This window comes from Chiloscyllium punctatum, chromosome 10 (assembly GCF_047496795.1).
Source record: "Chiloscyllium punctatum isolate Juve2018m chromosome 10, sChiPun1.3, whole genome shotgun sequence".
NCBI lineage: Eukaryota > Metazoa > Chordata > Chondrichthyes > Orectolobiformes > Hemiscylliidae > Chiloscyllium > Chiloscyllium punctatum.
Window position 1 is genome coordinate 55,209,477 of NC_092748.1, and position 27,799 is coordinate 55,237,275.

A 27,799-nucleotide genomic window follows, 5' to 3' on the forward strand; every position below is an offset into this window, starting at 1 on the left:
GCCCCTTGGGTCCCTTTTATCTCTTTCCCCTCTAACCCTAAACTGATGCCCTCTAGTTCTGGACTCTCCCACCTCAAGGAAAAGACTTTGTCTATTTGCTCTATCCATTCCCCGCATGATTTTATAAACCTCTATAAGGTCACCCCTCGATGCTGCATGGAAAACAGCCCTAGCCTAATCAGCCTCTCCCCATAGCTCAAATCCTCCAACCCTGGCAGCATCCTTGTAAATCTCTTCTTAAATGTTTCAAGTTTCACAACATCCTTCCGATAGGAAGGAGACCAGAATTGCATGTAATATTCCAAAGGTGGCCTAACCAATGTCCTGTATGGCTGCAACATGACTTCCCAACTCCTGTACTCAATACTCTGACCAATAAAGGAAAGCATACCAAACGCCACTTTCGCTAGCCTATCTACCTGCAACTTTACTTTTCAACAAGGTGTGAACCTGCACTCTAAGGTCTCTTTGTTCAGCAACACTCTCTAGGACCTTACCATTAAATGTATAAATCCTGCTCTGATTTGCTTTTCCAAAATGCAGCACCTCAAATTAAACTCCATCTGCTACTCCAGCCCATTGGCCCATCTGATCCAGTCATACTCTGAGGTAACCTCCTTCACTGTCCACTACACCTCCAATTTTGGTGTCATGTGCAAACTTACTAACTATACCTCTTATGTTCACATTCAAATCACTTATATAAATGATGAAAAGCAGTGGACCCAGCACCTATCCTTGTGGCACACCAGTGGTCACAAGCCTCCAGTCTGAACAGCAACCCTCTGCCACCACCCCCTGTCTTCTACCTTCGAGCAGAGATTTCACTTCATTCTCCCTCCGAAATGAGGAACTGTATTTCTAGTCTGAAGCACCAGAACTATCAGTAGGTGTGGTGCCATGTAGTTAGTGGTGAAGTGTTCAAGGCAAGTGGAGTGCCAGCTGTGGAGGGCAGCAGTGGTGGGACCCCTGTAAAGTCTGGTCCAGTAGTGGCAGCAGTAGGGGGTCAGGTGTTGAGTTCAGTGAAGGGGAGGGGGATGGCTTGGGTGTGATTTTTTTTTAACTTAAATGTTAAATTTATTGTTCCATGTATTAAAGCTCCTTGTAACTAGGTTGGATAGATAAAGTTATTCTGTCTTATTTTCTTTTCTCAAAATCATAATTTGTGATTTTGATTGGGTAGCAGAATATTGTGCCTTTTCTGAGCTGTAGCAGCATGATGAAATCAGTCTTTGACCTGGCTACACTCCTCAAATTTTTACATTACACCGTTGCAGCTTATGTTCCTCTTCAAACCATTCTGAATGTCACAGGCTTCGTATTCTCCATTCTTACATATAAAGGTTAGCCAGGAGTCCATCCATGAGAAAGCCAGTTTGCTGTTCCTGCTGCTTTATAATTTGCAGCCTTAATCAGCTGAAGGTGAGGCATTCATCTCTATCTGGAGTGATGTCCCACCTTAGTGACCAGCTAATCCATATGGTTTGCAGCTGTGAAGCTCATCAGGATCAGGTTCAAGCAGTGGCTTCTGCAAGAACTACGGGCTGTCCCTGAAGAGCAAGTTATGAAGACCAGACTGACGTCCAGTCTTTTGAATCAGATCTGATTGACAAGCCCCAGTGAGGGAGTAGAAGACTAGGTTTGAGAACTCAAGAAGGATGACCTTGAGCAGGGTACCTCTGTTGTGTATAGTATACCCTTTAAAGAGGATTTCCCTGCACCTTGTCCATTACCAGCTTGCCCAGTAAGTTTGCCTGGTGAGGACAAAAAGCCATTGGGATGATTATGTGCTGCATTTTGCAAGCCTTCTGTGTCTGAACACTCAATGTGGGAGCATAAAATCCAGCACGAGGTTCCTACTTTCTAGTAGTTTTTCACTTTCTCCTTGTGCTCATATAGCTTGGTGGAAAGAAGACATGTTTATGTCAATTATTTATAATTCATGGTAACAGTTATTAAACTTTTTTATAAAAGGTTTTAGCCAAAATAAGAACACTGACTGAAATGAAACATGCTGTCAATTTTTGCTACTACATAACCACATCCTATTACATTGGGATGGAGATGAACAGTCCAAGAAAGCCCACTAGAGATATGGCTCCCCAGACGAGGTGTAAATACTTCCCTAATATATCAGAAATGAAGATTCACAGTATGCAACCATAGAATGACCGATTCAGAAGTTAATTGCTTGGACATGCAATGCACGATTTGGATGTAAGTTTATCAGAGCTACCTTATAGATGATACAATTGGCTTAGTTTGACCTTGTGTTGGCAAGCTGAAGAGCCTGCATGTGGTACAACTGTGTGCTTACTTGGACTGATAAAAGGTAGTAGCAATGAGGAAAAGTCCCTCTGTGCACATGTGCACACTCTCTTTCCTTTGTACATTCGCTCTCTCCTCCCATATGCTCGCTGTCTTCCCCCTGGCCAAGATAGTATGTTGTCGTAAATTGGGCTGTAAGCAGCAATTAGAAACTTCAAAACAGCAATTCTAGAAGAAGGAAGACATACCAACTGTCTTTTAAATGATCTTAGTTGAGCAACAAAGCCTCTGGGTCAATCAATGAACTTTTATTTATCATTCCTTAATGAATTGTATCTTGGTCAAAATTAACCTTCTTTACTCTGTAGCTTTTTTTTTGCTGTTCAGTTTGTCTGTGTGTGTATTTATGCACGTTTTGTGGAAGTCTGATCGTATTTTATCTGGATGTGGTTTAGCACTGTAAAACTAACCTCTGACCTGCTTAATTTAAGATATCTTGTATGACTAATTCTTTATCATCCACATGGCTCCAAAAATGTACGTACTAAATTGGGAAATACATACCTCAAACAAAAATTATGTTCAAATAAGTAGTAGGAAAAGAGGGGGGAGCATTCCACTTCTCATCTGGTTTTAACATTGGCTTGTTGTATTTCATACTTCCTCTTTTAAATTCTCTAGCATTTCTTGCAATTTGTTGTTAGTCTCCAATAAGTTATTTTCCAAATGTGACACAGGTTGTTCTGCTATAACGCTCATTTCATCAGTGCAAATTGGCTGTAACATGATTGACAAATGTGGATGTTGTTTGGATAACGCAAATTTTCTACTGAGTAGGTATCGTGATCTTCTATTAGCGATCTTCTGCAGCATGACGTTGCAGAGGAATACAACTGTCACATTATAGCAGAATGACCTGTACAGAATTAAGGTGTATATATAGTTCTCTACTTTGCCGAAACACTTCATTGTCAATTTTTTCCTGTTTTAAAGTTCTTCTGTTTGAAGCATATTCTGTTGGCGTTCTGACCTTAGGTGCAGGATCTTGCATTTCAACACTTTCTATACTAACTCTAAAGACCATAAGACATAGGAGCAGAAATTCGGTCATCTGGCCCATCAAGTCTGCTCCACCATTCAATCAAGACTGAGAAGTTTCTCAACCCATTCTCCCTGTGACCTTTATCCTCTTAACGATCATGAACCTCTCTCTCTCTCTCTCTCTCTCTCTCTCTCTCTCTCTCTCTCTCTCTCTCTCTCTCTCTCTCTCTCTCTCTCTCTCTCTCTCTCTCTCTCTCTCTCTCTCTCTCTCTCTCTCTCTCTCTCCCTCTCTCTCTCTCTCTCCCTCTCTCTCTCTCTCTCCCTCTCTCTCTCCCTCTCTCTCTCCCTCTCTCTCTCTCTCAAATATACTCCATGACCTGGCCTCCATAGCTTTCTGTGACAATGAATTCTAAGATTCACCACTCTCTGGCTGATGAAATTTCTCCTCCTCTCTATTCTAAAAGGTCTTCCCTTTACTCTCAGGCTGTACCCTCGGGTCCTAGCCTCTTCTGCGAATGGAAATATGTTCCCAATGTCCAGTCTATCCAGGCCTTTCAGTATTCTGTAAAGTTTACAACTTCTATTCCTTATGCTCTTTTTCAGCATGCAAGATTATGTTCTGTTCAGCTTTGACTTCTCCAAGTTAATAACTTTGCCATCTTGGAGTTGCATATATTTATGGGAATTTTTAAAAATCTTTTTCTGAATAGGCTTTCTGCCCCTTTTTTTTTCTACAAAAAGTTCTTTCAATATTAGCTTTGGGAATTTCATTATCTTACTTCAGACTGTTTGTATGGCCTTGCATGTTGTCTTTTATATTGGAGTTTACCTAGTTTGTAGGTTTGGTGACTTCAGTAATCCACTTACTTTCTTCCATTATTTACAGTTTTCTTACAAACTATGATTTCAGTTTTCTTGGCACTTTACATTCAAGATGAATGACTTTTCCTCGCTGAGTATCACATCACTATTGGTCCAATGTCTTCAAAACAACTGACCAGCTCATCAAGACGCTTGAATACATTTGGATCAGACCTTGCTTCTGATCAGAGGATGACTTTACATGGATGTGTTACCTTCAAACTCAGTGAAACCTTCAAGCAAGGTTTCAAGTTCTTGGATCACTGGGGTGTATTTTATTTTATGGTAACCATAAATTCTACAAGAGAGACGGCTTGCACCTTAATAGATCAGGGATCAGCATTCTGGCAGGCAGGTTTTCTGCTGCAACACCGCTACATTTAAACTAAGTAGCGGGGGGGAGGGAACAAGCTGGATGTTTAAAAAGGAAATTGAAGGGGTAGTTGGAACAAGAGAAGTCAAGAAAGACAACTGTATCAAGGAGGCAGAAAACTGGAAAAGGCATCATGCTGTAAAGTTGAGTGAAATAAGGGTTGAGGGGAAGGGTGAGAGCAGTAACAAATTAAAAATTCTATATATGAATGCACGAAGCATTAGACACAAGGTGGATGAGCTTGAGGCTCTTTTGGAAATTGGCAGATACGATATTGTGAGGATAACTGAGACGTGGCTTCATGGGGACAGGGCCTGGGAAATGAATATTCAAGGCTACACGTGCTATCGTAAGGACAGACTGACGGGCAGAGGGGGTGGGGTGGCCTTGTTGGTAAGGGAGGATATTCAGTCCCTTGCGCGGGGGGACCTAGAGTCAGTGTGGATAGAGCTTCGAAACACTAAGGGTAAAAAGACCCTCATGGGAGTCATCTACAGGCCCCCAAACAGTAGTCTGGATGTCGGTTGTAAGTTGAATCAGGAGCTGAAATTGGCTTGTCGCAAAGATGTTACTACAGTTGTTATGGGGGATTTTAACATGCAGGTAGACTGGGAGAATCAGGATGGTATCAGGCCTCAAGAAAGAGACTTTGTGGAGTGCCTCAGAGATGGATTTTTAGAGCAGCTGGTGCTGGAGCCTACCAGGAGAAGGCAATTCTGGATCTGGTATTGTGCAACGAACCAGAATTGATCAGGGACCTCGAAGTGAAGGAGCCATTGGGAAGTAGTGACCATAATACAATAAGCTTCAATCTGCAATTTGAGAGGGAGAGGGTACAATTGGAAGTGACAATATTTCAGTTGAATAAAGGGAAATATGGAGCTATGAGGGAGCAACTGGCCAAAGTTCAATGGTGCAATACCTTAACAGGGAAGACCGTGGAGGAACAATGGCGGATATTTCTGTGTATAATGCAGAAGTTGCAGGATCAGTTCATTCCTAAAAGGAAGAAAGATCCCAGGAGGAGACATGGGCGGCCGTGGCTGACGAGGGAAGTAAAGAAACATATAAAGTTAAAAGAGAAAAAGTATAACTTAGCGAAGTTAAGTGGGAAAACGGAGGACTGGGAAGCTTTTAAAGAACAACAGAGGATTAGTAAGAAGGAAATACGCAGAGAAAAAATGAGGTACGAAGGTAAACTGGCCAAGAATATAAAGGAGGATAGTAAAAGCTTTTTTAGGTATGTCCAAGGCAAAAAAATGGTTAGGACAAAAATTGGGCCCTTGAAGACAGAAACAGGGGAATATATTACTGGGAACAAAGAAATGGCAGAGGAATTAAATGGGTACTTCAGATCTGTGTTCACTGGGGAAGACACAAGCAATCTCCCTGAGGTAACAGTGGCTGAAGGACCTGAACTTAAGGGAATTTATATTTGCCAGGATTTGGTGTTGGAGAGACTGTTAGGTCTGAAGGTTGATAAGTCTCCGGGACCTGATGGCCTGCATCCCAGGGTGCTGAAGGAGATGGCTCGGGAAATCGTGGATGCGCTGGTGATTATTTTCCAGAGTTCAATCGAATCTGGGTCGGTTCCTGAGGATTGGAGAGAGGCTAATGTTGTGCCACTTTTTAAGAAGGGTGGGCGGGAGAAAGCAGGAAATTATATACCAGTTAGTCTGACCTCAGTGGTAGGAAAGATGCTGGAGTCTATTATAAAGGATGAAATTACGGCACATCTGGATAATAGTAACAGGATAGGACAGAGTCAGCATGGATTTATGAAGGGGAAATCATGCTTGACTAATCTTCTGGAATTTTTTGAGGATGTAACTCGGAAGATGGATGAGGGAGATCCAGTGGATGTAGTGTACCTGGACTTTCAGAAAGCTTTTGATAAAGTCCCACACAAGAGGTTAGTGAGTAAATTAGGGCGCACGGTATTGGGGGCAAAGTACTAGATTGGATAGAGAATTGGTTGGCTAATAGGAAACAAAGGGTAGTGATTAATGGCTCCATTTCGGAATGGCAGGCAGTGACCAGTGGGGTACCGCAGGGATCCGTGCTGGGACCGCAGCTTTTTACAATATATGTAAATGATATAGAAGATGGTATCAGCAATAACATTAGCAAATTTGCTGATGACACAAAGCTGGGTGGTAGGGTGAAATGTGATGAGGATGTTAGGAGATTACAGGGTGACCTGGACAAGTTAGGTGAGTGGTCAGATGCATGGCAGATGCAGTTTAATGTGGATAAATGTCTGGTTATCCACTTTGGTGGCAAGAACAGGAAGGCAGATTACTACCTCAATGGTATCAAATTAGGTAAAGGGGCTGTTCAGAGAGATCTGGGTGTTCTTGTCCACCAGTCATTGAAGGCAAGCATGCAGGTACAGCAGGTCGTGAAGAAGGCTAATAGCATGCTGGCCTTCATAACAAGAGGAATTGAGTATAGAAGCAAAGAGGTGCTTCTGCAGCTGTACAGGGCCCTGGTGAGACCACACCTGGAGTACTGTGTACAATTCTGGTCTCCAAATTTGAGGAAAGACATTCTGGCTATTGAGGGAGTGCAGCGTAGGTTCACGAGGTCAATTCCTGGAATGGCAGGATTGCCTTACACGGAAAGACTGAAGCAACTGGGCTTGTATACCCTTGAGTTTAGAAGACTGAGAGGGGATCTGATTGAAACGTATAGGATTATGAAAGGATTGGACACTCTGGCAGGAGGAAACATATTTCCGCTGATGGGGGAGTGCCGAACTAGAGGACACAGCTTAAAGCTACGGGGTAGACCATTTAGGACAGAGATGAGGAGAAACTACTTCACCCAGAGAGTGGTGGCTGTGTGGAATGCTCTGCCCCAGAGGGCAGTGGAGGCCCAGTCTCTGGATTCATTTAAGAAAGAATTGGATAGAGCTCTTAAAGATAGTGGAGTCAAGGGTTATGGAGATAAGGCTGGAACAGGATACTGATTGGGAATGATCAGCCATGATCATATTGAATGGCGGTGCAGGCTCGAAGGGCTGAATGGCCTACTCCTGCATCTATTGTCTATTGTCTATTGACATCTCCTTCAGTAGTTAAGTCAAGTGATAGCTCTTTGCAACTGTTCAATACAGTGGTAGTAGAACATCTATGAAATGGAATATGCAGCTAGTATTTATTTCCTCTGTGTGTCCCCCAGTTGTCAAATCTGCATTACCTCACATACTGCACCAAATCCTTGCTTTCAGTAGTGGATGGGGGCACAGACCCGTGGATAACAATAAATAGGGATACCACTCTGATGTACACTCCTACTGCAAAGGACCATATAATCACATCAGATGAATCAATGGTGAATAAATCAATAAGCAGTTTGGGGCTGACCTCAGAAGTATGTGGATCTGCAGCTATTGAAATGACAAATAATGAGGGATTAGTGTATTACCATGACAATATTTGCTTCATTAGTTCATTGGGTAGCCATTATTTTTCAAGTTTTCAGGAAAAATCTAGTATAATCTGAGCAGGATGATGTTACTAGGAGAAAGTGAGGACTGCAGATGCTGGAGAGTGTGGCGCATAATGGGCAGCAGAAGAATCGATGTTTCAGGCATAAGCCCATTCCTGATGAAGGGTTTATGCCTGAAACATCGATTCTGCTACTCCTCGGATGCTGCCTGACCTGTTGTGCTTTTCCAGGACCCCACACTCGAGGATGATGTTACTGTTTGCTTTACAGTCGGTTCTGCTATAACGTGTGTTTCTTCAACATGAATTGGCTTTAATTAGTTTGAAGAATTTACACTGTTATTTGTAGAATGTGAGCTTTTTTTACTTGTATTGGCTATAATGTGGTTCCTGTCTCATTAGTTTAAATGGTGCAGCTATTGTGCGATTTACTTATAATGTGAGATTGCATGAGAACAGAACTATCGTTTTATATCAGAACTGACTGTTTGATCCTTATGCAGGACATTTCCTTCTATCTCTGAGCTCCTCATCACACAAAGTTCTTGCGCACATTTCGTTTTGTTGCTGTTTCACTATGTTAACACTGCTGGCTTTCCTTTGACTTTACAGAGGGCCACGTGTTTTTGATTGTCACCATCTTCATCTGTCTAATTGGCTGGTTTGCAATGCAAAGTAACACTAACAGTATGGGCTCAACTCTGCCTGTGGTTACCACGAAGGTCTTCTTAGCCTCATCTCACTTAAGGTGTGGTGACCCTCATGTTAAACCACCAACTCTCTGACTGTGTCTCTCTCTGTCTGTGTGTGTGTGTGTCTCTCTCTGTCTGTGTGTGTGTGTCTCTGTCTGTGTGTGTGTGTCTCTCTCTGTCTGTGTGTCTCTCTCTGTCTAGTGAGAAAGCAGTTTATGGTCCGCTAGGACTGTGATAATTTTGCCTTTGCATTTGCAGGCTATGTTTCTCAGTCTTGTTAAGAACTTGTCAACAAGCCTGTTTCTGCCTCAAACTTTGCAATTCGTATTGCTTGATTCAATTTGACTTTGGAGACGTGTGCTGTGCTTATCATTGTCATTCTTATCCCTATTTAAGCTAAACATTCCTCTTCTACCCACAGAAGGATATTGTCATCCTCTTCACTGGTGCTTGTGGAAAGCACCTAAATGTTTTATAATCTGCACTTTGGTTTAAATTTCTCCAATTCCTATGACAGCATCGGCCTCCCAATTCTACCTGAGCTGGAACGATGTTCTTTGCTGTACTGTGGTCATTTTGACACTTCAGTTTTTTTTTCTCTGGATGTTGCTCAATCCAAAGTAAGCACTTTTTGTTTATAACTTTGCTTCTGTTTTGCTTGCAGACATCTGCCATCATGTTATATACTTTTGCTCCAGGAGTCAGAAATAGTACCTTTTTAAACCCAAATGCTAGAACTTCATTAAATGTGTTTCTCAGATCCATCATGTGCTGTATGGGCTGATTCTTGTATCTTGCTACGTTGTCAGTAGTGTATGATGTGGCTGTCTGGATACTTGTGCATTCATATATACAAACATGTTATTCCAGTATGATTTAGGTACTATAACAAGAGTAATGTAATAGTGCCAACATTTCACACATCAGTTACTTCATTGTGTTCACAATTGTTTGCATCAGTATATACAGGTATACAAATAATTATGTATTATGCAGTTTAAATGTGTCTGGACCAAAAAAGATTCCAGTTATCAGTTTTTATTAACTCTCAGAAGCTTTGTGAGGATTAATGAACTATGTGGCTTTAACTATGTCACTTTTCCTCAAATTCTCAATTATAGTTCCTTTGAGTGCTTTATCTTCTGAGGTGAAAACTGGAGGTTTTATGGTCACTGGGGTTCTTATTTAGTGAAGTTACTAAAATGTTAATCCTTTATTAAATTGTCAGATGCATACTTATGGGCATAGTCAGTCCCTGCTGTTTGCTTTCATATTCAATTAAGCCAAGATGAAGTATCAATGTTGTTTTAAAGTATATTTCATTTAAACTGCAAAGGTATTCTTTTCATGCAGTTGGTAAAATCTTAAGGGTTTCTTCTATTTTAAATATTTCTGGAACTTTTGAGGATAGTGGAAAGTGCTCTCTCAGCATCCATTCACAGTTCATGTATCTGACCTTTTTAACCTAGTTCAATGTTATTAGTATTTTTAAATATAATTACTTTGCACTTCTTGATCAAGTTGAGTGAAAAAGTTTTTTTCTTTATTTATGATATGTGTATCTATTTCTCATACCATAAATATTCTGCAGCAGAAAAAGAGGCCTAAAATAGGTGCCCAAGTGTTCAATATGGTAGATGTGTTGCATCCCCATATTCCAGGTTGGATATGCTCTTGCCTAAGTGTTGATAATATAGGAATGGATTTTGGGTCCTTTTGACTGTAGAAGTATGGAGCCTAATGCCTCTTTGAAGCCAGTTTTGCAAAATTGAATTGTTTATGATTATCATTCTTCAATTATAGTTAATATTACTTTCGGTTAAGTTTTGCAATGCATGTTAAATACAGTACATATTGTCTTTTTTGCTGTAAACATGTTTGTTTTTAAACAAGTAGATTTCTTTTTACTTGCAGGTGGAGAACAGACCCAAGTACTATGGAAGAGAGTGAGTGCAGGTTTAGTTTTGAATTTTTCGCTTTTGTTTGAAGCTGCTTATTTAACTCTGTTGTAGATAGAGTAATGAAAAAAGCCCTTTACTAAAAGTATGCGTGTTGTGAAAATTGTATTTTAAATATTTCTGCAAGGGCCATAGGTTTGTGAGCTGAAGGGCTGCTTGTCTTGCTGTTCTTGCCATTCTATGTCTCATGTTCTCAAATAAGGAGCGAGAACTTCACATAGAATTACAATGAACATGCTGCACAGAAATGGATTGGCCCTATCTATTAAACTAAGTTGTGCTGCAGGCTGACCCTATCTCAATATTCATCTAACTTTATCAATATAACCCTCTCTTCCTTTCACATCCATTATTATTTTTGCCCTTGTGTCTCTGAAATATTCAGAAGAGCTTCACTGAATGAACTGTATTGAATTTCAGGATCATCTATGTACTTTGAGATACAAAGAGAGTGCTGCATGTCATTTTGAAGCAGTGCAGGCTACCAAAAGCAGGTGTTATACCTACCCAGATATTCCTATGGGCAAAATGTCCCAATGAATGGTGCAATTTAGGCTGACAGTCAAACTTGCTGGGTAAACTGAGACAAAAGCTGAAAAGGCTACATGTTTTGATTTTATCAAGTGAGTGACCTATTTGAGCCACTGTCCTGGCGCACATTCTTATTCTTGTTTTCTATCACCCATATGTATGCTATTTTGCAACAATAAATGCAATACTCGAAATACACTCTTGTTTCTACAGTGCAGCAGCGCAACTACCTGCAAAGCAAAAATAGCCATTAAAAAAAGGATTTATCCACCAATAGGTGTGGCCTTAATTATGGAAAGGAAAAAATGTAGAAAAAAGGGATTTGAGCAATAAACATAGAACATGAATCATGAAAGGTTTCCCATCCTGATATTAATTGTACAGAAGTGGTAAGTAAAGCGGTTAAAGAATGAAGTTCTTAAAATGTCTACAGGACTCCTTTCCAACCCAATATGTGCATTACTCAAAAAGGCAGGTTCACTATTGGATCTGATAATGGGCAAATGACCCCCAAGGAAGGGGGAAGTAAAAGTAGAGGATTATCTATGTTAAGCTCCAGGAAGGACCATGAGGCCAAAGTGATTAGACAGTAAGAGCTTTATTATGGGGTCTTCACTCTACAGGCAAGAAGGTTAGAGAGAGTGCTGTTTCTCTGCCCAAAATGGCCCACGGTGTCGTCATTACATAATGTGATCAGACTCTTAAAATGACAGTCGACCAAACTTGCACAAATACACAACATTGCTCCCCCTTTACATCAGAGGTTCTTTCAATGAAATATTTCACAATACGTACAATCATATCTATGGTAGTTGGTCAAATGTTCTGGAGAATGTCAATTTCTGTATAGCTATCTGTGAAACTTGGGCATTATTTATTTTTCTTGTTAGCTTTAATCTCTGGTAAGTTAGGTATACTAGGAACATCATCTGTTATTGCCTTTTCCTGAAATGACTGAATGTGTTGCTCAATGTCATGGTATTTTCCACTGTCCCCTCAGATGCTCCAGTTACTGTTCTGATGTCACATATATCCAGATCTTCAATTAATGTTGTCCCTGCCATATTTGTTCTGGTTGCCAAGAGTTGATCTGCATGTCTTCTTCGTGTTACGTTATTTCTAATCTATCTGGTATAGGAAACCAGTCTAATCAATGCTACAATGATGGCTTGTACCCATTTATTGCCAATTTTGTAATTCCTCACCAATACTTGAACTATTTGGAAAATAGTGTTTGCCTCGGTTCTCTCATTGGAAAACTCATGTCTGTTTCAATGATGCCTTTTGTCAGGGTGACAATTTAGCATGAGCAATGATGAATTTTGAACTGTCAAGTGGGCTGTGTTCTGGTATATGAACAAAAATTGGCTCAGTCTTTTGGATAATTTTCTTTGAAACATTTCTTAAGAGTAACTCAAGAACATTGTTTGACCAAACCTTTCTGACAAACAAATCAGAAACATGAAATACCATTCTGCTTCATAGTCCATAAACTCTTGTGATGTAAACTGTAGACCATTTCACCAACAAGTTGTTTCAGATAACCAAACCTTTTAAAAGATTCAGCCCATAGTTCACTGGCTTTCTGTGAAGATATTGTCTTCAAGTTTGCCATTTAGGATGTGTGTCAACCAATAGGAAAAACATTTGTGCTTCAAAAGGTCAGGTGTAATCAATGTAGACTCTTTGCCCTAGTAGTTCTAGCCATTCTCTGGAGTGTAATAGTGCTACTGAGAGGTTGAGAACTCTTGAGTAAGCTACATACATTCCAACCTTCTCAATTTCAGAGTTGACCATGGCTATCAAAAATAGTTTCTGACCATATCTTTCATTCTGACAATGCTACAGTAACCTTTGTGTAGTTGATTTAAAATGTTTCCTTAGCTGAAATGGAATGTTGACTCTCATTCCCCATGGGAAACATTCTGCTTGTCTGGATAGTTCTTGCTTCCTTGTGACATATGACTTCAGTTCTGGTGGTGTTCCTGTGATCTTGCCACAAAGTACCATATGAATCACTTTTGATAGTAGTATTTATAATTTGTCTTGCTATTACTGGAGCGTTCTCTACCTGTTTAAAGTAGAAAATGTCTGTGTGCGGACTGTTTGTGGTCAACTCACTTCGCAAAGATTGGGACTCATTGGCATTTAGAGGATTGTGAAGTGATCTCATTGCAGCATATAGGATTCTTAAGGGGTTTGACAGGGTAAATGTTGAGAGGGTGTTTCCTCTCATGGGATAGTCTAGACTAGATTAGAGTCTCACAGTCAAGGGGCACCAGTTTAAGAGTTAGACAAAGAGGCATTTATTTTGAGACTTGAATATCTTTGGAACTTCTTGCCATAGAGAGACCTTGTGTATATATTTCAGTCTGATCAGTTGGGGAATGAAACCTTATGGGGGAAGGGCAGGAAAAATGGATGTGAGGAGTGTCGGTTCAGCCACGATCCTGTTGAATGGGAGAGCAGGCTAGAGAGGCTAAATGGTCTACTCCTGTTTCTATTTCTTATGGTCTTATAGTCAAAGGTAATCTAAAAGGCCCATCAGCATTCTCCATGTAAATTTGATTTCACATACTTGATTGTATAAGTGTGAGGTGATAGCAACAGCATTTACCTCTGTGTGCAGCTCATTGCTCGAGAAGGTATCCCTCCCTGTATGTGACTCAAATGTTGTGATCAGTGGTCTATGGCCTGTTAGTTGGATAAATTCCCATCCATACAGGTATATCAGGGATAATCTAATAGCAAAATTGATTTGTAGAGCTTCTTTCTGTCTCTGTGCATAGTTCACTTTTGCTTTGTTTAAAGATCTTGATTCAAAAACTATTGGCTTCTCTTCACCATTAGGTAAAATGTGAGAAATTACTGCTCCCACTCTTGCTGTGAAGCATCCCATGCTAATTGCAACTTTGGGTCAAAATGGGTCAGGACTTCAGATTTTAATAAAACTTCTTTGACCCGTCAAGGCGGTTTCACATTGATCTTTCCATTTCCAATTCTTGTTTTGGCATAAATTGCACAATGTCTTGAGAATTATTGCAAACCTGCCATACTAGTCCAGCAAATAGGTAATCGATTAAAGACTCAGTACACAGTATTTTATTAAGGGTCACCTTAAAATCATCACAGATGATCTTTCTTTATCATCGGTATGATAGGCATGGCCTTATGACTCTCATTTACAAGTTCCAGGTCTCCCGTCTTGACCTGCCTTTCTAATGCTGCTTGGTCTGATTGCATAAGACACTGACCTAGCCTTGCAATATTTTTGCTTGATTCTGATCCTTGATTTTCAATTTGGCAGATCTTTTCCATGCTATATTCCATTAAATATTGCTCTAGAATTTTGAATGATGAGTCTCAGAAGCTGATAAGTAATTTACTTCAGTCTGGTTGAGTCTGATTTTCTGTAACCACTTTCCGCAATAAAGCTAGAAAATCTCCCTTGATACCATGTAAGGATAAAGCTTCAGACGACCATGTAATTAAATGCCCTTGTGTGGAGCACCAGAAAATGGGGGAGATACTAAATGAGTATTTTGCATCAATATTTACTGTGGAAAAGGATGAGGGGCATGGATAGGGTAAATAGGCAAAGTCTTTTCCTTTGGGTTGAGGATTCCAGAACTAGAGGGCATAGGTTTAGGGTGAGAGGGGAAAGATATAAAAGTGACCTAAGGGGCAACTTTTTCACGCAGAGGGTGGTACGTGTATGGAATGAGCTGCCAGAGGAAGTGGTGGAGGCTGGTACAATTGCAAAATTTAAGAGGCATTTGGATGGGTATATGAATAGGAGGGGTTTGGAGGGATATGAGCTGGGTGCTGGCAGGTGGGACTAGATTGGGTTGGGCTATCTGGTCGGCATGAACGGGTTGGACCGAAACGTCTGTTTCCATGCTGTACAACTCAATGACTCCATATAACCCTTAAAGTCACTACTTTGCCCATGTATATTCTTAGTAAAATTTTTGAGGGTTGTGTTGCAGTGAGACTCAGCTGCTTCTGATGTCAGTGTTCAGATTTTGGTGAAACTGCTTCTGTGGTGTCCACCTCCATTCTTGCTGGCTTGCCTTTTAGTAGGAGAGTGACCCAGTGTTGGTTTGTGTCACCAACAATAACCAGTGTGTTTTAATAACAGCTCCTCTTTGGACTGAGATTCTGGGCTTTTCTCATCCTTTTTTTGTATTGTGTAGATTTTCTTCCTACTCTTCATTTCTGCATGTCTGTTGATATGTTCTGTTCAATGTGCTTTTTTTCTTGCAGTCTCTGCATACAGTTCCTTTATGCCAGCAACTTGCTGCTGTGAGACCTGTATTTCCACACGAGTGGCAGCTTTGAGTCTGCGTTGGTGCTGGTCTGTCACCTGCCATTTTGTTAACTCTCCTAGTTGAGCTTAGTTGTTGGGCTACTTTGGCTGTTAGTTCCATCGAGGTTGCTGTTTCCAGTGCTTTCTTTAAGTCTGGGTTCCTTTCTGTCAGTATTCTCTTCTGGATTACTTAACATTTTGAACCATGCACCAGTCTGTCTCTCTCTGATAGCAAAGTTTGTCTCCAAATTCAAAGAGTTCTGCTGACCACTTTAAAATTGCTTTGAGCAGGGAGATAGCTTCACCATCATTCCATTTTACATTTTGGAATCTCAACGGTTCAGCAGTCACCAGTGAGTTTGGTATAAAATGGTTTTGTAGGATTCCTGCTGTAAACAGTCATTAGAGTTGTACAGCATGGAAACAGACCCTTCAGTCCAACCTGTCCATGCTGACCAGATATCCCAACCCAATCTAGTACCACCTGGCCCGTATCCCTCCAAACCCCTCCTATTCATATACCCATCCAAATGCCTTTTAAATGTTGTAATTGTACCAGCATCCACCACTTCCTCTGGCAGCTCATTCAATACATCTACCACCCTCAGTGTGAAAATGTTGCCTCTTAGGTCTCTTTTATATCTTTCCCCTCTCACCCTAAACCTATGCCCTCTAGTTCTGGAATCCCCGACCCCAGGGAACAAACTTTGCCTATTCACACTATCCATGCCCCTCATAGTTTTGTAAACTTCTATAAGGTCACCCCTCAGCCTCTGACGCTCCAGAGAAAACAGCCCCAGCCTGTTCAGCCTCTCCCGACAGCTCAAATCCTCCAACCCTGGCAACATCCTTCTAAATCTTTTCTGAGCCCTTTCAAGTTTCACAACATCTTTCTGATAGAAAGGAGACTAGAATTGCACACAATTTTCCAAAAGTGGACTAAGCAATGTCCTGTACAGTCACAACATGACCTCCCAATTCCTGTACTCAATACTGTGACCAATAAACCTCCTTCATAGATTTTGAAACCTGGCTTTTCTAGCTGTATCAGGCACAGGAAGTTAAAAGCACCCTTCACCTGCAGCCCCCGTCTCCCCAAATAATAGTCAGAAATGTAGGGGTGATGATGTGTGCTTCAATTTTGTTAGCTTGAACAAAATTATGGAATTTCCTAAGAGTTCCAGCCCCTGTGTATTTTCATCATAGGGTCCCACCATGCCAAAATTTACTGTGTTCTTTTAAATGGGAAGGGCTTGCATAGCACGACAAACCACAAACATTTCAGCAATGCCTTGTCTCTTCCACTTGAAACTAGGTATTCCTGAGGCTGCCTATTTCTGATTTATGTCCCTTGCTCAACACATTTCCCTGTGTGTAAGATGCTCCTTGCTCAGTGTTCCTTCAGGCTAGAGAATGTGGCAAGCTTCTTCTGCATTGTTCATCTTTTTTTTTGGGGTGAACTTCTCAAAAATGAATCAATAGGTTGACTTGGTGGATTTCAAAGCAGTTTTTTTTGTATTAACCTCCAAGAAGGACCAGGAGACTTAAGCATTTAACAATGGGAGTTTTATTTGTGCCAAAATGGGAGAGCTATCTCAGAATAGTCCAGCAACATCCTGACAATGCCCATGACACCACGATCACTATCCCTGGATATATCCTCTTCCATTGGCAGGGAGACACAGCAGAGGTGGCACAGTGGTATACAATCAGGAGGGAGTTGCCCTGGGAGTCCTCCACATTGCCTGTGGGCCACATGAAGTCTCGTGGCTTCAGGTTAAATATGAGTAAAGAAACTTCCTGCTAATGAATCAGGATTCCACATGTTGAACAACACTTGGAGCAAACACTGAGAGTGACAGGGGTGCAAAATGCGCTTTGGGTCGGGATTTCAATATCCACTACTCAGTGGCTCAGCAGCTGCACAAGTGATCAAGCTGGTGATATCAAAGAACAAATAAAATTTACAGCCCAGGAACAGGCCCTACGGTCCTCCAAGCCTGAGTCGATTCAAATGTACTGTCTAAACCTGTCGCCCAATTCCTAAGCATTTGTATCCCTCTGCTCCCCACCTACTCATGTATCTGTCCAGACGCATCTTAAATGAATCTACTGTGCCTGCCTCTACCACCTCTGCTGGCAACACATTCCAGACGCCCATCACCCTCTGTGTGAAGTACTTGCCACATGTATCCCCCTTAAACTTTCCACCTCTCACTTTGAAGGTGTGACCTCTCGTTATGGAATCCTTCACCCTGGGAAAAAGCTTGTCTTTATCCACCCTTTCTATACCCTTCATAATTTTGTAAACCTCAATCAGGTCCCCCCTCAATCTCCTTTTTTCCAATGAAAATAAACCTAACCTACTCAACCTCTCTTCATTGCTAGCACCTTCCATGCCAGGCGACATTCTTGTAAACCTTCTCTGCTCCCTCTCCAAAGCGTCCACATCCTTATGGTAATGTGGCAACCAGAACTGTACATAGAATTCTAAATGCGGCTGAGCCAATGTCTTGTACAATTTTAATTACTTGCCAGCTCTTATACTCAATACCCCATCCAATGAAGGCAAGCATACTATATGCCTTCTTGACCACTCTATCCACCTGTGCAGCAAACTTCAGGGTACAATAGACCTGCACCCCCAGATCTCTCTGCCCATCAACTTTTCCCAAGGCTCTCCCGTTTATTGTATAATTTGCTCTAGAATTAGTCTTGCCTAAATGCGTCACTGCACATTTTGTCTGGATTGAAATCCATCTGCCACTTTTCCGCCCAACTCTCCAGTCTATCTATATCCTCCTGTATTCTTTGACAGTCCCTTATGTCTTCCGCTACTCCACCAATCTTCATGTCATCTGCAAACTTGCTGATCATACCAACAGTGCCCTCTTCCAGATCATTTATGTATATTACAAGCAACAATGGCCCCAGCACTGACCCCTGTGGAACACCAGTGGTCATCTTTCTTAATTTTGAGAAACTCCCTTCAACTACTACTCTGTCTCCTGTTGCTCAACCAGTTCTTTATCCACCTCGCTAGAACACCCTGCACACCATGTGACTTCACTTTCTCCATTAGTCTACTGTGGGGAACCTTATCAAACACCTTACTAAAGTTCATGTATGTGACATCAACAGCCCTTCATTCATCTGTCAACTTGGTCACTTCGAAGAACTAAAGGATATAGCTGCTATAATTGGGTCTGCAGCAGGTGAGGGAAAAATATATTTCGGGACCTCATCCTTACTAATCTATCAGCTGTACATGCGTCTGTCCATGGCTGTATTGGTAAAAATGACCACTGCACAATCTTTCTCCAAAGTCCCACCTTCATGTTGAGAGTACCCTCAGTTGTATAGTACTGTCTCCCGTGTTAAGTAGGACAGACTTCGGCCATTCAAGATGGCGGCGACCCAGCAAGTCTGAGTCTGTAGTGCCCTGCCCAAGACTCTGGCAAAGTGGGCACCCACCTTCACCATACCCTTTAAACCATTTAAGATAGCTTTTGCCCAGCATAGTTAGTCATTTTACATCAAACTTGGACAGTTCAGTGTTGTTTTCAAAATGACTAAGGGCAAAAAATTCCTGCAGTTCGCAACAGGCAAGGACCCCTCCCCCACCCTCTCCCACAGCAGCAGAGATGTCTGTGGCCAATGCGGGGGACTTAGCTGCAGAGGGGAGCCTGATCTCTGGGATCAACAAACTTCAAGAGAAGATCGACGCCTTTATTGAAGACCAGGTGGGAGTCTATCTCTGTCATGCTGCAGAAGCATGACCGAGAATTCAAGGAACTTGAACAGCACATACGTCGGAGAGCCGGAGCAATGGGCCACGGCCTTTGAGACTGCTGCCGAGTCGTCCGTGGGTCGGATCCAGGCTCTTGAGCAGTACAACGGTGGCATAGTGGTTAGCACTGCTGCCTCACAGCGCCAGAGACCCTGGTTCAATCCCCACCTCAGGCGACTGACTGTGTGGAGTTTGCACATTCTCCCCGTGTCTGCGTGGGTTTCCTGCGGGTGCTCCGGTTTCCTTCCACAGTCCAAAAATGTGCAGGTCAGGTGAATTGGCCATGCTAAATTGCCCGTAGTGTTAGGTGCAGGGGTAAATGTAGGGGAATGGATCTGGGTGGGTGCCCTTCGGCATGTCGGTGTGGACTTGTTGGGCCGAAGGGCCTGTTTCCACACTGTAAGTAATCTAATCTAATCTTAAAAGACTACAGCTATAGCTCGGCAATTACATTTGTGGGCGGCACGGTGGCACAGTGGTTAGCACTGCTGCCTCACAGCACGAGAGACCCGGGTTCAATTTCCGCCTCAGGCGACTGACTGTGTGGAGTTCGCACGTTCTCTCCGTGTCTGCGTGGGTTTTCTCCGGGTGCTCCGGTTTCCTCCCACAGTCCAAAGATGTGCAGGTCAGGTGAATTGACCATGCTAAATTGCCCATAGTGTTAGGTAAGGGGTAAATGTAGGGGAATGGGTGGGTTGCACTTCAGCAGGTCGGTGTGGACTTTTTGGGCCAAAGGGCCTGTTTCCACACTGTAATGTAATCTAATCTAATCTAAACCTCGATAATTGGGGCTGTTGGAAAAATATTCAGTTACTCGGCCTTCCCGAATGGCAAGAGGAAGGCCAGCTTGTAGACTTTCTGGAGCGATGGCTGCCACAAGTATAAAGTTGGAGTCTGGACCACCGGGTTGCTGTGCATAGGCCCAGGTCGGACCAGGGCCCCTGCCTGGTTCTATTCCTACACAAATGTTATAGAGAAAAACAAATGCTTCTGGAAGCCTCCAGAGTCCTGGGGAAGGATCCCCAGGCCATGATGCACAAGGGTTCTAGGATAATGTTATTTCAGGACTTCTCTTCAGCCGTGGTCCACAAGAGGAGGGCATTCGAAGAGGTGAAGAAGCGTCTAAGAAACCTAAATATCCAATACTCCATGTGTTACCTGGCAATGCTGCGTTTCAGCCACGAAGGATCCATATGTAACTTTGGATCACCGATTTAAAAACTGAAAAATTCTTGGACACTCTTAAAAACACTGAGACTTAAACCGTATGGATAATGATTTTATTTTGCCCCCCCCCGGGTTTTACCCTTTTGTTTCTTCATCTCTTTTCCATTGTCATTCCCTGGGGATGGGTGCTTATTCCTTATTCTTTACTCTCTCTTTTTGGTTTCTTTATTACAGGTCATGCAGCTTATTCGACTTGTGTGGGAAGGGGGTTTATTTTGTTCTACCTCTCTTTAGAGTGGGGTTTTCTTCTTTTGTCATTTTACTTAGTTACCTAATACTTGCTGGGATTGTAACTTTGTAGGTTTATATATTTAAATTTTGTATTATACTTGCTAAATGCACCTAGGTGTTGGTGTGGTGGCGGTGGGTCACTCACTTTTAACTTTTGGTTTTATAGAATATTTGAATTTGTCTATTCCATTCTATAACGCCTGGACCGAGGGCAGGGTCCTAGTTAAGAGAGGTTATGCTGGGGTTATTGACATGTAGTCACGCCCCCTGGGAGCAAGGGGGGAAAGTCTCTTTTCAAATGTGTTTTGTGTTGTTTTTTTTAAACTTAGAAATAGTTTTTAATTATGTTGGTGTAATTGATTTAAAGAACTTTTGCATTTGTGAATTTTCTATGGTTTTTATTCAAGGTGTTTTGGTGGGGCTCTTCCTCCCTCCTGGGGGGTCTCGGGCCTGCCCGGATGATGATGGCTCGCCATTCCCTTAGGTGGTGCACCTGGAATGTCAAGAGGAGAAATTCACTAATTAAAAGGAAAAAGATATTGTCAAGTCTCAAAAAAGAAAGGGTTGATATAGCTCTCTTACAGGAGCTAATCTACTTGACAAAAAACATTTAAAGCTGCAACAGGGTGGATTTGATCAGGCTTTTTTCTCATCTTTTAGTTCAAAAAGTAGGGGAGTAGTCATTCTTATTCAGAAGAATCTTCCTTTCCAAATGTTAAGCCAGATAAAAGATGAGTCTGGACGGTATATATTGATCAAAGCCCTACTATACGGAGAGGAATACAGAATTTTGAATCTTTATTGTACCCCGGCACACCCAAGCGTTCTCTAAGTTAATGGCTTTTGGGGTCCACCATACAATTATCGGAGGAGATTTTAGCTGCATTATGGACCCAGAGACAGATAGGGTACCTAAGAGCACTATGGACGTATCTCTTAGACCTAGACAACTAGCGGATCTGAATAAGAAGCTAGGGCCAGGAGATGTGTGGAGGTGCCTTCACGCCCAGGGCAGAGACTTTACTTTCTACTCTAACCCACACAAGTGCCGTACCAGAATTGATATGTTCTTTGCTCCCTCGACCCTTTTGAATTCCATATTGTTTTGCAAAATAGGTAATATAGCTATTTCTGATCATGCCGCAGTATGTATGAAGTCAAGACTAGGGACGATGGGATAGGCCCCCGACATTAGCGTATGGATTCTTGCTTATTGAAGGATAGCAAATTTATAAAATATTTTCTCAGGAATTCAAAAAGGCCAGTAATCTGTTGACTATGTGGGAGACCATTTAAGGCTTATGCGAGAGGTTTGGTCATCTCATATTCTGTGACCCAGAAAAGACAAAAGAGAGGACAACAGCGCCTGCTCAAGGCTCACTTGAAGGCAGCTGAGACAGTGTATGTTGATAGGCCCTCTATTGAAATTTGAGAGGGTCTTACCATACATCATAAAAGAGGACCAGATGGGGTTTATTAAGGGTCGTAGGTCAACTAATAATATTAGAAGGGTTTTAAATATGATATAAGCCTGTCAACAGGGAAGAATACTGGGATTTGTTGTCTCCCTGGATGCAGAGCAGGCTTTTGATCGGGTAGAATGGTCATATGTTTTTTTATACACTGGAAAGGTTTGGTGTTGAACAGGGATTTTCTAAATGGGTGTCAGTATTATACAGTAACCCCAAGGCAGCTGTGCTCACAAATGGTTTAGGTTCGGATAGCTTCAGTGTCGGTAGGGGCTGTCTTTAGGGATGTCCTCTGTCACCATTATTATTTACGCTAGTAATCGAACCACTAGCGGAAGCTATATGAACTGACCCTAGCATAGCGGCTCCAAGGGTTGGTTCAGGTAAACATAAAATTACACTCTATGCAGGTGATCCTTTGATATCCATGCCCCGCCTAAGTCAAATGGTCAATGTACTTAGTATGTCCTCAGGCTATAAAATCAATTTTATGAACTGGGAGGCCATGCTGTTGGGTGGTCTCGCCAGTATATCCAACTTACCAGACGGATCTTGCTTTCCCTTTCGGTGGTCACTGGAAGGTTTTCTATACTTAGGTATTTTTATCATCCCAGTATTTGGTCAGCTGTACAAAGTTTATTTTATGCACCTATTAGAGAAAATAAGGCAGGACCTTCAATGCTGGGGAGATCTCCCAATATCCCTGGTTAGGCAGAGTAGCCCTAGTTAAGATGAATATTTTTACCTCATCTTCTATATCTGATGAGAATGCTCACTCTGATGTTGCCGAGACTGGCGTTGCATAGGCTCCATGGCTGGCTTGGTTCCTTTATCTGGAATCATAGACAGCCCCTTATTAAATTAGAAAAGCTGCAGCTTCCAGAGGCCAGAGGAGGACTGGACTTCCCAGACTTTAGGAGATATCAGTTGAGCTCTTATCTTATGTAGCTGATTGGGTCTCTTGTGACCTACAATCAATTTGGTTAGACATTGAGACCTCCCAAGCATAGTGTCCCCTCATTAATCTTTTATTTATGGATAAGATGAGAATTATCACGAACTATTGCAAAAACTCTTATTGTATTAAATACAACTAGAGCCTGGAGGGTAATGTGACAACATGACGGTAACCTGCAAAAAAACCTCCCCTTATATTCCTATAGTGGGAGTATCGGGATTTTAGCCAGGGCTGACAGATGCTACATTTAAAACTTGGAGGTCCAGAGGTATCTCTTGCTTGGGGGAACCTGTTGAATGGGAAGGTTGTGATGTCTTTTGAGCAGTTGAACCAGAAGTTTGGACTGCCTAACAGGGACCTTTTTTTGGTATTTTCAAGAAAGAGATTATATACAGAAGAAGACCACACTGATAGTCAATCCCTACAAATCAGATAGGGAAATGAGAGTGCTATGGGCGATGGGGCCCCTTCAGTACTCTTTATCACTCATTATATAATGTGGTATTGAAAGACATGGGGCGATTATTTAAAACATGAAACCAAGAATTGGGGTTAGAAATCTCTTTTAGAAATGTGGGAGGACATCTGGGAAAATGCCAGAAAGATCTCTATTTGTAATAAAACTCAAGCTATTCAATTAAAGATACACCACAGGGCTCATATAGCACCTGAACGACACTCAAAATTTAAGGTAGGAGCATCCCCAGTGTGTCCTAAATGCAAAATAGAAGTTGGCACTCTCACGCAGTCTTTATGGACATGCCATAAGATTCCGCAGGTATTGGGACAGAGTAGTGAATGCCTTGGCAGAGATCTTGGGTGTGGCGATTAGATTGGATCCAGTGTCTCTACTCTTGGGCATTTCAGATTTTCCCTCCCTGGGCGAGCACGGGAGGAAACTATTTTCCATTCTCTCTTTTTGTGCAAAGAAAAGAATTTTTGTGAACTGGGCAGCTGAAGGCCCTCCAGGACTTTCAAACTGGCACAGGTTAATCATGGAATATATCCCCGTTGACATCCTCACAAATATGGTGCACCAAAAAACTGAATTATTCTATAAAATATTGCAGCCCTTTTTGAACCATATCAATACCGATATTTTGGCCATAGTGTCCAGGGTTTTGTTCTGGCTGGTCCGGGGGCCCCAGGGAGGAGGAATCCCATATAAATACGGGTTTCATTATGACTTGATGTAAATCTATTTTGAGCATGTATCTAGTTATTTAATTATTCTGTTGTTTATCGCTAGTAATGTATGATATCCAATTTTATGTTTTGATTGTACAATAGATCAGTAGTTAGTTGGGTTTTCGTCTTTTTCTTGTTTCGGTTATTATTTATTTCTTTTCGTTTTTCTTATTTACTTAATTTTATACTGGTGTTAATACTTGTATGTATTGCTTTTGCAATTTTGTAAAAAAAACTTGAAAAAAGGAATTTTTAAAATAAAAATACCTATACAAAAAAAAGTTCAGACTTCAAACAGATCTAGCAAGTCAAGACTGTGTGCATTTGTGAGGCCATCAGCAGCACAGTCTGTAACCTCTAATCCAGGTTATGAGTGGTGCTGGAAAAGCACAGCAGATCAGGCAGCATCTGAGGAGCAGGAAAATCGACATTTCGGGCAAAAGCCCTTTATCAGGAATAGAGGCTGATGAAGGGCTTTTGCCCGAAACATCGATTTTCCTGCTGCTCGGCTGCTGCCTGACCTGCTGTGCTTTTCCAGCACCACTCTAATCCAGAATCTGGTTTCTAGCATCTGCAATCCTCACTTTTGCCCAACCTTCTAGCCTGACCTATTCCCCCACGCAACCAATACCATGCTAGGGAATCAACCTTGGTTCAATGGAGAGTGTAGGAGGGCATGCCAGGGGCAGCACAAAGCATACGTATGAGATGTTAACCTGTTGAAGCTACTATACAGGACTGCTTGTGTGCCAAGCAGCATAAACTGGAAGTGATAGACAGAGCTAAGTGATCCCAAAACTAATCTGATCAGTCATGCCACATCCAATTATTAATGGTAGTGGGCAATTAAACAAACACTGGAAGAGGAGGCTTCACAACTATCAAGGATGGAAGAATCCAACAAATTAATGCAAAAGATAATGCTGAAGCATTCGCAGCAGTGTTCAGCCAGAAATACTAAGCGGATGATCCATTTTGGCTTCCTCTAGCAGTCGAAAAGTGTGGTGCTGGAAAAGCGCAGCAGACCAGGCAGCATCCGAGGAGCAGGTGAAGCGACATTTCGGGCATAAGCCCTTCTTCGGAAATGAGGCTGGTGCGCCAAGCGGACTGAGATAAAAGGTGGGGTGGGGGGTGGGGAATCTGGTTGGGGAGGGGGGGAGGGGTTGCTGGGAATACGGTAGGTGGATAGAGGTGAGGGTGATAGGCCGTAGAGGGGGCGGGGGCGGAGAGGTCGGGAAGAAGATTGCAGGTCAAGAGGGCGGTGCTGAATCCGGGGGTTGGGACTGAGATAAGGTAGGGGGAGGGGAAATGAGGAAGCGGGAGAAATATACATTCATCCCATGTGGTTGGAGGGTTCCTCGGTGGAAGATGAGGTGCTCTTCCTCCAGGCGTCGTGTGGCCAGAGTCTGGCGATGGAGGAGGCCAAGGACCTGCATGTCCTTGGCGGAGCCCGCTTAGCACACCAGCCTCATTCCTGAAGAAGGGCTTATGCCCGAAACGTCGATTCTCCTGCTCCTCGGATGCTGCCTGGCCTGCTGCACTTTTCTAGCACCACACTTTTCAACTCTGGTCTCCAGCATCTGCAGTTCTCACTTTCTCCTAGTTGATCTTAACCTACTGTGAATCCTCTTGCAAGGATGCCTACCTTGAAGAAGCTCTCCTCCTCCCTCTACAAGGACCTCAGTGAGTCCCTCTCTCATTGCACCACTCCGCCAAGGACATCCAGGTCCTTGGCCTCCTCCATCGCCAGACCCTGGCCACACGATGCCGGAGGAAGAGCACCTCATCCTCCGCCTAGGAACCCTCCAACCACACGCGATGAATGTAGATTTCTCCAGCTTCCTCATTTCCCCTCCCACCCCCCCCCAACCTTACCTCAGTACCAACCCCTGGATTCAGCACCGCCCTCTTGACCTGCAATCATCTTCCCAATCTCTCCGCCCCCACCCTCTCTCCGGCCTATCACCCTCAACCTCACCTCCTTCCACTTATTGTATTCCCAGCGCCCCTCCCTCAAATTCCACCTCCCCCCCACCTTTTATCTCAGCCTGCTTGGCACACCAGCCTCATTCCTGAAGAAGGGCTTATACCCGAAACGTTGATTCTCCTGCTCCTCGGATGCTGCCTGGTCTGCTGTGCCTTTCCAGCACCACACTTTTCAACTCTGGTCTCCAGCATCTGCAGTCCTCACTTTCCTCTAGTAGTTCCCAGCATCACAGATGTCAGTCTTCAACCAATTCAATCCACTCCATATAACATCAAGAAATGGTTAAAGGCACTGGTTCTGCAAAGATTATGGTCCTGACAACATTCCAGCAGTAGTTCTGAAAACCTGTGCAGCAGGATTTGTTGCACCCCTAGCTAAGCTGTTCCAGTACAGCTACAGCACTGGCATCAGTCGGACAATGTGGAAAATTGCTCAGGTATGTTTTCTACACAGAAAGGAGGACAAGTCCAACCTGGCCGATTATGACCCATCAGCCTACTCTCAATCATTAGTAAAGTGATGGAAGGTGTCATCAACAGTGCAATCAAGCAGCACTTGCTCAGTGATGCCCACTTTGGGTTCTGCCAGGCCTTCATCTAAACATGCTCAGAAGGGCTGAATTCCAGGGATGAGGTGAGAGTGACAGCCCTTCACCTCAAGGCCAGTCAACCAAGTGTGGCATCAAAGAGCCGTAGCAAAACCGGAGTCAGTGGGAATCGGTGCAATCTGTCCAATGGTTGGAGACATTACCTGGCTTATAGGAAGATGGTTGTGGTTGTTGGGGGTCAGTTGTATAAGCTGCAAGACATCTTTGCAGGAATTCTTCGGTGTAGTGAACTTGGCCCAAAAATCTTCAGCTGCTTTATGACCTTTCCTCCATAAGATCAGAAGTGGGGATGTTTGTGCAATCATTGCCAATGTTCAGCACCATTCATGATCCTTCCGATACTGAAGCATACTACATTGAAATGCAACTAGACCTCGACAATCTCCAGGCTTAGTCTGCCAGTTGTGTGGCACAAATGTTACTTGCCCCTTCTCAGCCAATATGTAACCACCACCCCTTGACGTTCAATAGTGTTATCGTCACTGAATCCTTCACTATCAACATCCTGGGGGTTACTATTGACCAGAAACTCAACTGGACTCACCATATAAATACAATGTAATCGAACAGGTCAGAGGCTAGGAGTACTGTGATAAGTAACTCCTAACTCCCCAAAGCCTGTTCACCATCTACATGGCACTTGTCAGGGTGGGTGCAGCTCCAACAACAATCAAAAAGCTTGACGTTATCCAGGACAAAGCAGCCTGGTAGAGTGGCACCAGAACTGCAAGCTTCCAATCCCTTCACCTCTGATACTCAGTAGCAGTGGTGCAAATGCACTACAGAAATTCACTAAACCTTAGACAGCATCTTCTAAACCCATGATCACTTACATTTAAAAGACAAGAGCAGCAAAT

At 42.7% G+C, this 27,799-nt stretch overlaps 1 protein-coding gene across 5 annotated transcripts in view; it reads left to right on the top strand.

Annotated features, from left to right (window-relative positions):
• chn1 (chimerin 1) overlaps nt 1-27,799 on the top strand; it is a 236,366-nt gene that overhangs the window by 30,637 nt on the left and 177,930 nt on the right. For all 5 annotated transcript variants that reach the window (XM_072579176.1, XM_072579175.1, XM_072579178.1 and 2 more), the window contains one exon: nt 10,602-10,633. In XM_072579176.1, the coding sequence (XP_072435277.1) occupies nt 10,602-10,633 (32 nt within the window). The remainder of the gene's footprint in view (nt 1-10,601; nt 10,634-27,799) is intronic.